General features: G+C 41.0%; 1 protein-coding gene across 1 annotated transcript in view; it reads left to right on the top strand.

Annotated features, from left to right (window-relative positions):
- The window catches only part of LOC311250846 (sodium/potassium/calcium exchanger 3-like), a 73,480-nt gene extending 58,519 nt beyond the window's left edge, over positions 1-14,961 (top strand). Inside the window, exons 7-17 of the mRNA XM_084342942.1 lie at positions 1,695-1,769; positions 3,135-3,160; positions 3,259-3,312; positions 3,414-3,547; positions 6,195-6,355; positions 7,741-8,011; positions 8,106-8,272; positions 9,025-9,139; positions 9,301-9,413; positions 9,729-9,794; positions 12,471-14,961. Of these exons, the coding sequence (XP_084199068.1) occupies positions 1,695-1,769; positions 3,135-3,160; positions 3,259-3,312; positions 3,414-3,547; positions 6,195-6,355; positions 7,741-8,011; positions 8,106-8,272; positions 9,025-9,139; positions 9,301-9,413; positions 9,729-9,794; positions 12,471-12,623 (1,335 nt within the window). The 3' untranslated portion in view covers positions 12,624-14,961. The remainder of the gene's footprint in view (positions 1-1,694; positions 1,770-3,134; positions 3,161-3,258; positions 3,313-3,413; positions 3,548-6,194; positions 6,356-7,740; positions 8,012-8,105; positions 8,273-9,024; positions 9,140-9,300; positions 9,414-9,728; positions 9,795-12,470) is intronic.
- Positions 14,962-16,605: the final 1,644 nt, after the last annotated feature.

The following is a 16,605-nucleotide window of genomic DNA, read 5'->3' as shown; positions in this document are numbered from 1 at the left end:
TCAACAGTTTTCACTGAAATACCCATTCAAAATCACATTTCTGTAAAACTCTAAAGACAAATTACATCATTTAGCAAACTTTGTTCACCTGGAAAACACTGGCCTTCAAAATGCCACACCCCCATGCTAGTTGCGCCCCCTCAAAACACTTAAATCACCATTCAGAGTATAAAAAAAGGCCTCAGGTGAAAAAGATGGAGTATCATAGAGAACAGAGAGGAAGAAGAAGAGTGATAGCAAGAGTTTAATTTTGCAAGAGATTTGTGAGTTAACCGAGTTTTGAGAAACTCAGCTGTAAATTCAGGAAATGTGTTTAAGCAATTGGAAAAACTGTAACTGTAGGGGGCACAGACTGAATCCATTTAGATAATATGAATTTCCTTGCAAGTAACAAAAAAGTTCCCCTAAAAAAGATTTTCATGTAAATAAATATGTGTTAAGTCACTATCTATCATTAAAAATGAGGTAACACAATGGTGATTGAGCCTATGGCCCGCTGATGAAAGCCCCTGCATTTGCTGTCATACCAAAGATGTACACTGGGTGTTGGTGGCGTCTTTCCCGGAACTGTGCACCAAGCGTAAGATAGAGCCCCAAGTGTGTAAGTGCACCAAAATACTGCCTCAGAAGAAATCTCTTTGAGTGTTGGTACGGTCATAGTTATCTTTAATGTGACTTTCTTGTCTCATGAAAAATAATAATGGGTTCAGGATTCAAACTTTTTCAAAAAAGTGTACAAAAAGTGAACCTTCTGTCGCTGGTACACATTGGAAACTTTCCATTCTATCTTTTTCTTTGTGTGGCTCTTCCTCTTAAGTTCTCTCCGTGCTCCATCTGCTCAACCAGCCACATGTCTAACATCCCATCAGTCTGAACACAGTAGATAGTTTGCCTCTACTTTGTATTTTACATCCTTAGTGCTGTGTGTTGCATGAGATACAGAAATAACATAATACAGTACAGCACTCTGTGATGTTATCTGACATGCCAGGGACATGGAAATGAGCGGTGTACAAGGATAAGCTCTCTGCTCTGAAAAATATATGCACTGGACTCCAAACAGTGATGCGATCCCAGATTGTGCATTACATAATCATAGTGGGATAATGAGGCAGAAGGGCAGGCAGGGTGCAGTGAAATCATCTTCAAGTCTGTCCATTGCACCTCACTACTGTTTGTTACCTTTGGCCGGCTCTTCATAGCAGGCTCCCTCTACAAAGCAACATTACACTGTGAAACGGAGTACAAGCAAACATTTCAGAGCTTTGTTAGGCTCCGACTCTGCCATCTGCCTCGCAGCGGCAAACGATTCACAGCTGGGAGTGGCACACACAAGATGTGACTCCTGACCCTCCACTTACGTATATTCAGTGTGAACACTGTGTGGGAGAGTGTTACTCACCGTACTGTGGGCTCCTGCATTGTATCTGATTACATAAAGTAGATAAACATACGGGCACCTTTCGTACGTAGGATGGACCTTGCAATTGGCTTTTTCAGTCATTGTGATTCAAGAGGTCAACTCATGAGCTCCTGTGTTTACATCAGTATGGTAATGATGTCAAAGGCATTTCTAAAGCACAGTGCTGCATACACTCCAGCAAAGATAAGTGTTACTATAAGAGTGTATGAATTAAAGCTGCGTACTTATTTCTTGTGAGTGTGCTTATCTGTGTTCTCTTTGCTCTTTGCAGGCAGTGAAGCTCTCTCATTGGGCTCTACTCCGGGACTCAACTTACTACACGTTTTCTATCACAGCCCTCATTGTGGTAAGAGGTTAAAGACTCGTATGTGACACACAGTTTAGATGATCAAGTGTGGTTATTGCAGAAACACGCAGATATACTCATACACTGTCACTTACAGCAAAGCACATAAGGCCAGTTTGAAAGTGCAGTTTATGTCCCTCTGCTTTCACATCAATACCCATTCTGCACTTTCTGCCTCAGCAGAATTGCCTGGGCAGTAGAAAGTCGATAAAAACACACAGGTAGTGTACATCCACTATAAAAGTGTTTTTTTTTAGCAGTTTTTAATTCTCAGCAGTCCCCCTAATAATTAAGTGTGTGTTTGGTTGTGTAAAACATGTTGCACGTATGGGGTATCATGGGGCTGCATGCTGAATCCAGAATACGCTCTAGGTTTCAGCAGGTTTGGAGTATGCACTTTATTCACAAAGGAAATGTATCAGTGGTAAGAAGTAACTCAATATGTTTAAGTATTGTCCATCCTCATCCATCCAAGTTTTCGTGGAAATCCATAGTTTTGTCAAACCAACCAACAAACAGACATGTGAAAACATCACCGCCTTGGCGTGGATTTGGATGCATGGATTTTGATGACAAAAATCAGGCTTATTGAGGTGGCTGGTATCTATGACTGAGTTCAATTGATCCTAGATCTGATGAGCTTTAATTATGGTTAAGCACTTATGAGTGGTTTAAATTTAGAGTAACACAGGGCTATGGAGTTTGATATTGGGTTAGGCATGATCGAATTAAAGGGGACTGTTGGACCTTGGCGGACGTATGCGCTCTACTGAGTGCCATTCTAGTTTCTTTATGAAGTTTGATTGGCAGTGACATTCTTAAGTTGTTCTAAAGTCTGGCAGTGCAAGTATTCTATTATTTCCAGTTAATTAATTATGCTAATTTATTTCATACTAACTGCAAAAATAATGTACTATAATTAACTGTATTTTGTACATACTGTATGCAGGCAGTATGTAGTGTGGAACTGGGACAAAGCATATGTCTGTGATAGAGATAGAACGTGGGCTAGCCAATGTTTTCCTTCATATCATGCTAACCAAAACAGCGCAGTCAAGCCACAGTGAGATGACAGTGTGTCACTGTACAATTCATGATTTCACATATTTGGTTTTTGCAGCCTGCTACAGAGGATACCTCAGAGTGATTTCAGAATTTAACAACAGTCTAAAACAGTTTCCTCAGCGCCGTCCTGTCTTTAAATGAGCTATAATGAAGCTAAAGACCATGTTTTGACCTTTGCTGGATGTCTGAGATCTGGATTTGTTACGCCCTCTAGTGGGGTTAATGTTAAATGTAGAATTAACTTTCAATTATTGCTTCCACCCTATGTCCTGTTGTGTCTTCTTCGTCTTGCCTTTTTAGTTCATCTACGATGAGAAGGTGTGCTGGTGAGTAACGATGTTTCCTGTAGCAGCTTCAACATGCTGTACATATATGGTTTCTGAAATACTGAAACACATTTTACTGACCTTGTGTGTGTGTGCAGGTGGGAGTCGCTTGTCCTGATCCTCATGTATGCAGTCTACATCCTCATCATGAAGTGAGTCTCATCATCAGACACTGTTAGTGCCTTTACTTAACTGATTAGTTGCATTTAGATGAAGAAGTCGTGTCCTCTTCTTATTCATCTGTCTTTGCCAGGTTTAATGGCAGGGCACAGCGCTACTTTGACCGTCGAAAGAAGAACTCCATGAATCTGGCCAATGGGCTGACAGGGAGCACTGATCTGGAGGATAATGTCACATGCGATGCTACTGCAGTCCTACTTAAGAAAGGTACGTAATCTGCTCCATTTTATACGGGCCGTGTCCTCTAACAGGACTCTGTAGGTGTTAGCTGCTCATCTCTGTGCACTGAAATTTACATAAATATAAAGCAGCTGGGGCATCACTCTCATCTATTTTTGTTCAGCTCCAGGATAAGACAGTCACGGATGACTTTATGGACAAAGTTCTGTCTGTTTTGTCCTTGGATGATTGTCAGCATGGATCCTCAATGCTAAAGCTGAATTATACTGTCTATACTGGGCTGTGTATGCTGACACAATGGCCACAAACAAATACCTGACTTATTGAAGCCCACTGCTAACATACTGAACACTGTGCTTCCACCACCTGGTCCTTCATACCGAAACTATTAGAGGAAACCTACAAACCAGCTGCTGGAGTGTGGAGATGGGTCAGAATTCAATAAGTAGAATTAAGGGCAGCTACTCAGCGACACCTGTGCATTTATCTGCTTATTTGAGTGGTGGCTGCCCACCTTGCTTCTGGTTCTGCCAACTGCTCTCATACTGTATCTGCCTATAAATCCTCCTTGGGATCAGGAAGTCCTGCATATCATGATGCCCTACCTTTGATGTTGCCTCTGGCTATGCCATGGCTTTATTTATGGTCTGCAGTAGATTCTGTATGGTTCAGTGGGGCTGGCCAACAGAAGGATAAGTAAAATCTCCTGGGGCCTAAGCTGTCTAAGGGACTGTTCTTACCATCCAGCATGTCCACACATTACTCTAGTGTTTGCATCTTCCGTGTCTCAACCCTCAAAATGTAGTATGCAACACAACAACAGCTAACAGCAGCAGAAGATGCTGGCTAAGGCCCACACACATCCGTCCAGCTTCCAACTTGCTTCAGCACAGCCTGCGCCGTCAGCTTGTTCTGCATCTGGATCTCTGAGTGCTGCACCAGAAAGAACCAATCACCCTGCTAATTTGTTCCTTGGGGTCTGCTGAGGTGGCGATGAAGAGAACTATGGTGGTAGGAAGCAGTTGGTTCAGCAGATGGTTGCAAGGCGGATGTCTTTGAATGTGCAGTGTCTAAATGGTCCCCATAGTACCCAGCAGGGAACCGGACTATTGGACGGCTCTTCACACTTTTGCAGAGGAGACACTGCTGTGGGAGATATCCATTTACATTTCTGTGTTCATAGATACCTCTCCAACAGGACTTTGGGATTACACCCTACCATAACTAGGTTGGAAGATGGTGTAGTCTTGGGGGGAGATAATGACATGAACATACTATAGCTTACAGTACAGTTACAGCTATTGATACAAGGAAACAAAGTATGAGTGACAACAAAGTGGAGCTGTTGACAAATGTGAACAGACAAGGTAGAATCGATACTGCCGCTGTTGCAGACTTCTGAGAACATATGGGCACTGCAGATATTTCACATTTCAAGCCTGGAAAAATACTCAGATCACATCTGAAAGTGTAACCCTGTGGATATATTGAAATTTTGTCCTGACGATTGAAAGTCGCAGATGTGTGAGAAGGTGAAAATGAGGCACTGTGCCTGTTAGAATATCCTTTGTTATGAGTGGTTTTTGCTTGAGGGTCTCAGGAGACACTTTTGCTCTCTAGCCTCCTTGAGTCAAAGGACCCACTCAGAAGCCCTTCAGGCTTCAATGTCTAAAGTCGTGATCAGTCAGGACTGCATTCTAGCTTATTTTGACCTCAGCAGAGAGAGAAATGCTTTTGTGCACAGCCACAGACCATAACCCATATTCACTTCTTATCTTCAAACAGGACCACATCCTGTGTTCCACATTGGCTTGTTGAATATGTGCCCCAACAAAAAGTGAACTGCTAATGTCAGTTTACAGCCTAGCTATTAAATTGGTTGGATGCAGCGCACTAAACAGCTTAAAGGAGCAATATGTGAGATGTTAAAATAGCTAAAATTAGCTAGCTTGTCCTGTCTCATAATACCACTTTGTTCCACATAAGGGCAAGTCACATAGCCTGTAGTTGAAAAAGTAAAACAGTAAACTTACAAAATGTCATGGAAGGAGATATTTTTACATCTATTTCCCTCACTAAACAGAAAAAAAAACAATCTGTCTGAATTCATTTTTTTCTTTTTACCAAACTCAGATGAAACTCACCAGACCAGTCTTGATTTGTCTTTCCACAGTCACGTCTGGTTTGGTCCAAATAAATCCTCACTTCACTGAGCCAGTCAAGCTGAGTCCTGTTGACCACAGTGACTGCCTCAGTCATCCAGACAGACTCCTGTCAGCTAATAGGGGCCGATGGGCTCCACAGCTAACTGAGCTACTTGCTAATAGCAGCTTGTTGCTACAACCAAATATAGCCACAACAAAGCCACAGCAAGGGGTATAGTGAGCTTCCAATTCTGACCAAATTACACTTACACAGTGTAAACTTTGTAAGCTAGAGTAAGCAACGCAAGCGGACTAAACTATCAATAAAGCAAGTACTGAGAAGCTTGGAGAGTAAAGGTGCAGTTGCAAAGAAACTTTTTATTCCTTTCAATAATAAGCTTAACTTAATCAATACATATGTGTGTTCAAAATCACAGTCACATGAATTTTGAAAAAGGTAATTGCTGTTCCTAAAGAGTAATTAATCAGCACTGCAGTCAGATGAACATGTTTGTGTTGTGTCCCTCCAGCTAACTTCCACTGTAAGCCGTCGGTGCTGATGGTGGACGAGCTGCTGTCTGCATACCCCCACCAGCTGTCCTTCTCTGAGGCCGGCATGAGGATCATGATCACCAGTCATTTCTCCCCCAGAACCCGCCTCACCATGGCTTCACGCATGCTTATCAATGAGGTACGTAGACACTCAATGGATTCACATTTGTGTACACTATGATGGACTCTCTGTTTTTCCTGCTGCAAGTCATTTCATATTGGAAAAAGTTGAAAAGCAGCAAAGCCACTGTCCAAAGACAATAGTTTTGTCAAGTCTTGTTAAGTTACTTTAAAAGACCTGTGCCAATGTGGAGCCTTAGCATAAATACAAAGCAAACAACACTGTCTGCATTAAAAAGAAGAACGAGTGCAATGAATACTTATTTTCTGTTGGATCACACAGCCTACACTGTCTGTCAGGCATCTGTCTCCTGCAGACTCCAGTCTTGATCTAAATCCAAACCAAACAACCAGAAAGAAGGCATAAAGAGGAGAAAAGAACATTAACTTCTGCTTCAGACAAATATAAAGTGCTTTTTCTGATTTCTATAACATAACTAAAAAATGAAAACAAACCTGAATAGTTAACTAGGACTCGTAACATTTTATTTTTTTTTGGGGGGGGATTTCAGAAAAGTCAAAATATAGCTGCACTTGTGGTTTGTCCAATAAAACCATAAACAGTGTACATACATCAACAGCAGCCAAAAAAGGCAATACAGCAAAATATAGAAAAAACAGACAGAATAGAAAACAATAATCTTAGATAATCTTGCCCTGGTCCAGTGGACCCTGTGGATGACCTTACACTGAATGAGACAGTGTCGGGCGCAAATAGAAGAGGTACGTATCCTTTTAAGTGCCTGTTCCCATAGATCATCAGGTATTGCCTCACCCATTTCCTCCTCCCATGCAGCTCTAATATGATCTAAGGAGGTAGTTTGTAGAGAGCTAATTTGCCTATAAATTGATGTCATCATGCCTTTCAGAGCAGGAAGCAGAGTAAGAAAGGTGTCAAATTGTGTTTTGCCTGGAAGGGTGAGGAACTGAGGATCTATGTCGCAAATATAACTCTGGATCTGTAAAAGCCTAAAAGAAATGATGTCTGGGTAGACCAAATTTAACTGATAGCTGCTCAAATGTGCTAAACACAGACACAATCAAAAAAGATGTGAAAGTGGTAAGCAGCAGGAACTGAAATGGAGAGATCGGATGCATTTAACAATGAGTCATCCGCATATAAGGATCACTTGTGTGGCATGACCATCTCACTCTACCTTTAACGAGGGGATTGAGCCCCAGAGCTATTGCAAGGGGCTCTATGATGAGAGCAAACAACAAGGGCCTTAGTGGGCAGCCCTGGGGTGTTGACCGTTGCAGAGGGAAATATCCTGACTCAAAATGTTTCTGACTGACTACAAATGATGTTACAAAACAGCAGTAGAAAATGTCCACATGTGTAAATAGAGGTATTGTAGTCAAAGCTTACTGTTGTCTATAATGATGTTTTATAATTACTTCCAGAGACAAAGACTGATCAACACTACTGAGACTCGAGTCAACCGCATCACCAACGGCGACTCTGACTCAGGCGCCAGGGCTCAGGGGAGGCGGGGCTTAGAAAATGGGATGGGCGGGGCTGAGCAGGGTCTGAACGGGAGGTGCAGACTTCAGCGACTGGAGTCTGGGAACGAGACAGAGAATGAAAATGAGGATAATGAGAACAATGAGAACGACGAGGAAGGAGAGGGAGAAGATGACAGTAATGGCCCTCTGGTGCCTTTCAAAGTTCCAGGTACAGATCAGATGAAATGAAATCATCACTGTTAGTAAGTGTTTGTAATCAGTGCTGTCACTGAAGTCACCTTTGTTCTTCCTTCTCCTTCCAGCTGGGGCGTGTAACAAGCTAAAGTGGTTGACCATGTGGCCGCTGTCCCTGCTTCTGTTCTTCACTGTGCCCAACTGTGCCAAGCGTCGCTGGGAGAGATGGTTCTTGGTCTCCTTCTTCACTGCCACCATCTGGATCGCTGGCCTGTCCTACATCATGGTCTGGATGGTCAGTTCAGTCGGTCTCACCCACTAACATACTGAAAACACACCCTGTTCTTCAAATTGATCCATGAAATCAATAAATCTAGGAGATGTTATCCATGAAGGCTTAAATTCTTGTTTTAGACTGTACAAAAATTATTCGAGCTTTTGATTTTTTATTTATTGTAAAAAAAGAAATGATTAAATAGTTACAATAAAAGAACGTGTAATATGTGCCATATGCAGAAGACAATAATCCATAAATTGAACAAGTTGCTAATGCAGGACCAATGTATCAGGTTTGAGAAACAGGAGAGATATTTATATATTTATAGTTATTAGTGGTTCAACATAATCCTTCCAAACAGATCACATGTTTCACTAGCATACAGCAGCTCTCACTTAAAGGGTAACTCCAAAAATGTTACACATTAAAGTGTGTTTACAGATTTTGGGGAGGCGTACGTGAAAAAGTAGTATAAAGCCCTTTGTGGCTCCAGAGGAAGCTGCATGTAATCTGATTAATCGCCTCCAGTGGTGTCACTCAGTGGCTAAATTGCATTGTGGGTAATCTAGACAACAGGTTTTGAAAAGCAGTCCACTGGTCTAGCATTGCCCTCCTATAACACTGTTGGACTCATTATAGACTGTATACAGATACAGATATCGCCTTTTTATTGCACAAATTCATGTTCCTTTTTTTTTTATTTTGGTTAACTATACCACTACCAACTACACATAAAAAAGAGTATTGAGTCTAAATCTGTTTTGTTGCAGGTGACTGTGATAGGCTTCACTCTGGGAATTCCTGATGTTATTATGGGAATCACCTTCCTCGCTGCAGGCACCAGCGTCCCAGACTGCATGGCTAGTGTTATAGTGGCACGGCAAGGTGGGTACAACAAGAGGAAGTTAACATCTGTATTTATGTTAAGTGAAACAAAACAGAAATGCTGTTCAGAGAATGAGCTCCACAGCAGAGTATTGCTTGTCATAAGTGACTTGTCTCCTGACTGCATACAGACCTTGACAGTGTTGCTCTCCTTGCCTCAGGTCTGGGAGACATGGCCATCTCTAACTCCATAGGCAGTAATGTGTTTGACATCCTGGTTGGCCTGGGCCTGCCTTGGACGCTGCAAACACTCTGCATCGACTACGGCTCCATCGTGAGTGCTTCTCAGCTCAGCCTCAGGAGATGCTGCTGGACAAAGACCAGAATAGAACAGAGCTGTGTTGAGGGGTGGCAACAATAGTCTGTAATATTCAGTGCAGAGTACAAATACAGCCACACAATATTTGTTGGGGCACTGCACAGTTTATCACCTTACACTGAGAAGATATTATGTGTTAATTGGCCTGCTGATTACTCTTCAAACTGGAAATAGACATTTGGATTAGGTGTAATAAAAGTCCGTCTCTGGCTCCCTAAATACAGAAAGGGACTCTGTGTGTGACTTTGATCTCTCTGTTTGTCTCCTCAGATTCATCTCAACAGCAGAGGACTCATATTCTCAGTTGGACTTTTACTAGCCTCTGTATTCTTCACAGTAAGTCCTAGTCTGTTACTGTTGGGGGTAAAACACATTCATATAACGTCTTTGTAGTTTTGAATCCACCCATAGATTTACGGTGAATTTTTGCTTTGATCACAACATACTTTTGATCATACAGTTTTTTTTTTATTTTGATTCAGTGAAGTCCTATCTGCACTGTTGTTTGCTATAGACAAGCACTCAGTCAGCACACTGTAAAGCAAAATCGCAACACTGGAATAGTGCCTCAACATCACCTTGTGACGTGATGACAAGTTCTGTTTGGCTTTTTAGCTGGCGAATCTAGTCAAATATGACAGGAGTAAAGTCTGTTAGGGGTAAAATGTGCCAACAATTTGAGAGAAATGATAAAATTGATAATATAAGTGATAATAGTTCATCGAGGTCAGGTGGAATAGATGATCATTTGAATGCAATATTTGGCAGTGATACTTGGGGTCTAGGATCCCACTTCATCACTCCCCCAAAAAAGAAACACCAAGCTCAGCAAAGCAAGGAATGGGGAGTGTTGGTGATGATCATCGTTCTTTTAAGCCTCTGCGTCAATTTCAGGGTGTTGATTATCAGCTGAGTGGGGAGTGATAATTTTAAACAGTGGGGTTAGCAGCAGCAGCTGTTGTAGCAGCGAGTGACAGTTTAGATTCCAGTGCTGGGGAACAGTAAGAGGGAGTAGAGCACTGACTGGCGCAGTGTAGAGTTTTCTTGTAAAAACACAAAAGTTACTTTGCCATTTAGTGTTAGTCCCCAGAATGCATTGTGTGACTCCTCAAGCTATAACCAAATGTGTTAAGAGCATTTCCATCAAGACATTTGCTCAGCATTTTGTGTATTTTAAGTCTAGCATCCTTAACTTCTATGTTTACTAGCTTGCAGTCTTCTTCCCTGCCCTTGTTGATGCATTACCACCACCACCTGTAGAACAGTGGGATAGTGTCACACAGCTACACAGAAAGGACCAATACGCAAGATGGCAGGTAGTGTAACAGAAAGTGGACTTTAGTTAGTTAGTTTTAGCTAAAAAAAAAAAAACTGGCAACAAAAGGGAGGCAAAATACAAACCAGAAAACCACAACGAAAAAAAACAGGAACAAACAAGGACGGAGGACCAAGTACAGGAGACACATGGACGAAAACAATGAAATTAAAAAAGAAGGAAGAGACGTTACGTCACCAAATCTCGCTTTGGGGCCAGACATCTGTATTGGAGTCAATGAGAGATGCTTGGAGAAACACACTGAAACCTAATATGTCTACGTCGTCTGACTTCTGATGAAGGAATGCCTCCAGGAAATGAAATACCACACTTCAGAGAGTAGGCTAACGACTGTTTGTTTTATCTACACCTTGTTCCTTTCCTCAAATTTGCGTAGGATAGGCTCCTGTTCGCGTTCGGGGGGGGAGAGAGTCAGTGGTTAACCTACTCTCTGAAGAGTGTTCTTTCATTTTCTGGAGCCATTTCTTCATCAGAAGTCATATGAGGTAGATATGTTGGGTTTATGTTGGGTGAGTTTCTCCACGTATCTCCCATTGACTTCAATACAACTGGCACCGCAGTCTGGCTCCAAAGCGAGATTCGGTGACATAATGACCCTTCCTTCTTTTTTAGGGTCCTTTGATGAAAATAGGACGACAACAGATAAACCAACAAAGAGTGATGGAACAACATAGGCTTAAATACAAACTAAACTAACAAATGGATGAGGTGCAGGTGGAGAAACACTGGGAACAGGGCAGACTTAGCAAGACTGATGTGAGACAGGTGCCGGGTAAATCATATTGGGGAGTAAATCTGACAAAATTCCACACAAATGTTCAATAGGATAAAATGATGGAGTGATAACATTTTATATTGACATCATAATGTTCTGAACAACACTTTTCTGGCCATTATTCAAACCCATAACTCAGGAACAGAAGCAGAGATTGTGAGCATATTCCACGTTTGGTCAGATACTGATGAATCAGTGATGCTGATCTCCACCTTCAAACTGTGCTGCTGGGTTGAACATGTGTGTGAAGCGTCCATGTTTTAGGATTCTGATTTTCATGTTCTGTCAGAATCTGCTTCATTGACGAAATGTGAACACCTTGAAGGACTTGGCTGTTTCTTTTCTCTCAATGAACTCAGTGAACGTGGTTGTCGTTGCACCATGTGCTGAAGCTCTCTGTCAGTCCTCTGTAGAAATAGTCTCTAAGTGAAGGCAGCATGATTCTCACTGGAAATTATCCGCTGGAATCAAACCTGTCAATTTCTCCAAGGAGTACACTTCATACCTTTTATTAAAGTCTTCACTACATACTGTATATTGAATGAGTTTGGACAGACATGGATGTGAAATGTATTTTGACTGGTTGGCGGAGTTGAACAACCATGAAGTGGTAGTTGTAGTTTAACTTCTTGCCACCTGATAGTACCTGCCCCTTGTTTTGTATTCCACCCTATCCTTGTGTCCCTACCAACTTTAAACCTAGACTACACCTTTGAGTCCAGTCATGACCTTTGTGGCCAGTCTCTCCCATTGGTTTAGCCTCTGTCCACTTCAGAAGTGCTCATGAAACAGAAATTGCTTAATACAATGCTGCTTACCTCTCATTGTTTTGATAGCACAACATGCACAAGCTAACGTAGAGTAGTTAAGATGTCACTGATTCGCTCTCTCCTGTCTGCAGGTTCTCGGTGTCCATTTGAACAAATGGACCCTGGACTGGCGACTGGGCTTGGCCTGCCTCATCTTGTACGCCATCTTTCTATGTTTCTCCGTCCTCATCGAGTTCAACGTCTTCATCTTCGTCAACCTTCCTATGTGCAGAGACATCCACTGACCTCCCTTCTCCTCCTCCTCTTCTTCTACTTCTTGTTCTTCTTCCTCTGGTTAACGGAGGAAACCTCACCTGGCTTCCAGTTTGTCAGCGCTTTTTTTCCCGTGGTAGGAGTTCCTCAACTCCTACCTTTTATTTTTTTCAAATAGGAAGATAGAGCTCTCTATGATTTATCTTTGGTGCAATACACACAAGAGAAGAATGAACCAAAAGGTTGGCTGGAGTGAACTCAACAGTATTAACGCTACCAGTTAGGCTACTGTTGGTGAAGAAGCTACTACTGTAACTGACTGACTGACTGACTGACTGACTGGTAGAAAGAGAGGAAGCCTGTGCTAACAGCGATTTTTAGCTGGATTGTTTGTTACTCTTTGTAGAAGTTTGGATATAAGCACATTATTAAGATATTTTTAAGTAAAACAGGCTTTCTCTGTATATATTTGAGGATTATATAAGTACTTATATTAGTTAATATATGCAGAACTGGATCAGTCTTGCAAAACTGAATGATCCAATGCCAGAGACAATATTTTATGTTTTACTGATTTGGTCTGCCACTTAAAATGCTTCAACATGTCTCCTATGCTCAGTACCAGCCAACATAGCATGCTGTACTAGCCACGGGTCAACTCTAGATATGCACTGTCCACATATTTAACCCTATTCACATAGAGTCTTGTTTGTTTTTCTCTCTCTTTACAGGTATATCTGAGTAGATGTGGGCTTTATTTTTCCTTTAATACAACCCACATAGGAAAGGGATCTCCCTGGAACTGACATCCAGCACTGTCACTTTATTGATTAGAGATATTATTCTATCATTGCAAAGCCTCTACAGGTACTCTAAACATGTAACTACTGAATTTAAAGTTTCCTCTAGATGGTAGAGCTCCTGTACGGTATAAAATAATTAGTTTTTAGCCTCTGAGTTGAGTATAACTTTGTTACTTCTTGAAGCCAAAAGTATTTTTAGTATAGGAGTAAGAGGTGTAAATTTGGACTTTGTCGAGTGCAAAGTGTGTGTGTGTGTGTGTGTGTCCGTGTGTCCGTGTGTGTGTGTGTGTGTGTGTGTGTGTGTGTGTGTGTGTGCGTCCGTGTGTGTGCAGTCTCGAGGGGAACCAAGGACACCACTGTTACTGGGAAGACATAATCATAATTTATTTATGAATTAATTTATTCAAAGATCATGTCTAACCACCAGTTTCAGCCCTTTGGATCATGTACAGTGTATCAGATGGACCGTTCTCCGCTCTCTGACAGCAGAGTTGTACAATGTACTGTACCTAATATATAATCTAAGTACTGGAAACTGACTTGATGTTGTTTATATTTAAGAATAGAACTGAATAATTTATAAGTTTTGTATAGTTTTGAAAGATATTAGAACATTTGTATTACCGGTACAAACACGGTGGTTTTTGACGATGACACACAGCAGGGGTACATCCCAGTGGAGATGTTGTGATTGGGTGAGCTGGACTGAAAGTGTAATCCTTATCATTGTTTCTTACGTAGGTGAGAGAATGTTGAGTTAATGTTGAATCTCAGAGGTAAAAGATTCACTTTCAGATTTAAAAAAAGGAAGCGCAAACAGATGGCACACCACCCTTTGAACTCTCACAACATATTGTCTCTTAAACACAGTGCTTGAACTCTTGTGCCGTCCCTTGTATTTGAGGCTTCAAAAGCAACGCTTGTGGCCATTCTCCTGCTTGCATTTGAGCCAAAAATAACCCACCTTTGTCAACAGTATTGCCACTCTGTTTCAGCATGTGTTCAAACAAAATGTGAAAGTATTTTTATTTGATTTAAAGAGATGCTGATATATGAAAAGCATCCTCTGGAGGTGTCGATGGTAATCCTGCAGCCACGAGAGAGCGCTGTAGAGCTGTGCTACATCCTCAGAGGTGGCTGTAATTTTACACACTCAGTTGAAAGTGGTTTGCGTATATTTTCAGGAAGGCTACATAGAGACAAATACTGGTCGGTTTGCATGCCTCTTTTCATGATTCAGATTATTTTGTGTGTAATTTTAATGAATTTCCAAGATCAAAAGGCACTGTCTTGATTATGTTGTACATATCAGAGGGATATGCTATTATAAACACGGATGTTGGATAACTTCTGACGAGTAGTTAAATATGAGATATACAATATTTAGAATGTAGGTCTACAGCAGTTAGTTTTCAGCCAATTAATGTCGTTTTATGCTCATGTCTTTTGAATTGTTTGTAAATCCTCATTTTTGTTGATGAGGACCTCCGGGCAGAGCTCAGAGGGAGACAGAGATGTTGGCCTTGTTCCCAGTGGTCTTCTTGCAATAAACTGATTTACACAACAACATGTTTTCCCATGTCTTTTTAGACCAATGACTTCGTCATTACCTCACTGTTTACCTAGACAGCAAGTAATCTTCACAATAAAGTGAGAAACAGGCAGTATACTCAGCATATTTGACTTTTTGAACAGACTGGTATACACACTTTTTATTACTTATTCACACTGATTGGTACCAATCATGGCCATAGCTAGTATTAAAATACAAGCTGCAGCAGGAGGATGGTTTTCAGATCCCACTGACTGCTAATATTTACAAATGAGTTAGCAGTGCACAAGTACAGCAGGCTGCAGAGAGCAGTAAGTGCATCTGTTGTATTAAAACTTATAACATGTACATGCTTCAAAACTACCATTACGGGGGGGGGGGGGGGGGATGTCACACTGGGACATCTGGACTGGATTCATCAAAATTTAAGGACACTGTAACATGTTGACTCTCTTTATATTTATTTTTTGACATAACAGACACATTACGCACATATACACAATTTGCTCATTTATTTTCCCTATAATAATATAGGAGATAACAAGCAAAGAATATCATTTTAATTTAATAGAGTTTAATAATGATGTAATATTTAGTTTGCAGCTGAGATAAACTGAATATTGTCCTGATGTATATGAGGCATTTGGTCTAATCAGGAGATGATCATGTGTCATTTCATCCCAAATATATACAGACACCTGTTCACCTCTTTACCCATAGCAGACCATCTGTGGTTGAAATAATCAGATTCACATAATAAAAGACAGTATTCTTGAAATTACTCACGACTCAAGTCATTATTCGTACTTCTTTTGATCACTACCTTTATTTCTACTTGTTTTTATACAGTGACAGTACTAATACCTAAGTGCAGTTTTTGAATACTCTAATCCACTGTCTCTGCATATTAAACGCACACTAAAGTACAAGACAACAGAGTCTTTGTTACACCATGTTAGACGTGAGAAGCGGACCCAAACGCATACAAATCACAGGAGGCAGGATAGGGGGAATGAAAAGCGAGCTTTAATCAAATAAAAGCTGAAAATACAAAATACAAGAAATCTATACAAACCAAAAATTAGTCACTAGGACAAAAACAAAGTAGCAACTAAAAAGCTTAAGCAAAGTTCAACCAAAAGCAAAGTACAAATCAAATGAAAAATCAAGGAACCAAAATCCAAACATATCAAATGGGGGGAGACACAGGAGGAGACACTGGAAGGCAACAGGGGGGAAGACGGACCAAGACAGAGAAACATCTACCAATATGGACGAATGACGGAGGACTGACGGAACAAACTGACAAACACATGAGGGAGAACAAAGACTATATACACAGACACTAACGAGGGGATCAGGTACAGGTGGAGTGAGGAGGGAAGAGGAACAGGTGAGGAAACGAGTGGAAAAACACTGGGAGGGAAAAAACACAGGAGGAACTGTTAAGCAAGAAGAGACACATGAGGGCATAATGTCAAAATAAAACAGGAAAACAAGAAGACGCTGAATAATGACAGAGGGCATAATATTAAAATAAAAGAACACAAGAATAAGACACTGAACCATGACAGTCTTAACACGTATTAACAGATAACAGCGCCATAAAAAAACAAAAGAACAACTCCATTTAAAAAATATATATCAAAAATAAATAAA

This window comes from Pagrus pagrus (genome assembly GCF_965226575.1).
Source record: "Pagrus pagrus genome assembly, chromosome: 2".
Lineage (NCBI taxonomy): Eukaryota > Metazoa > Chordata > Actinopteri > Spariformes > Sparidae > Pagrus > Pagrus pagrus.
The sequence above is the reverse complement of the archived record's forward strand: the minus strand, read 5'-3'. Positions and strand labels throughout refer to the sequence as shown.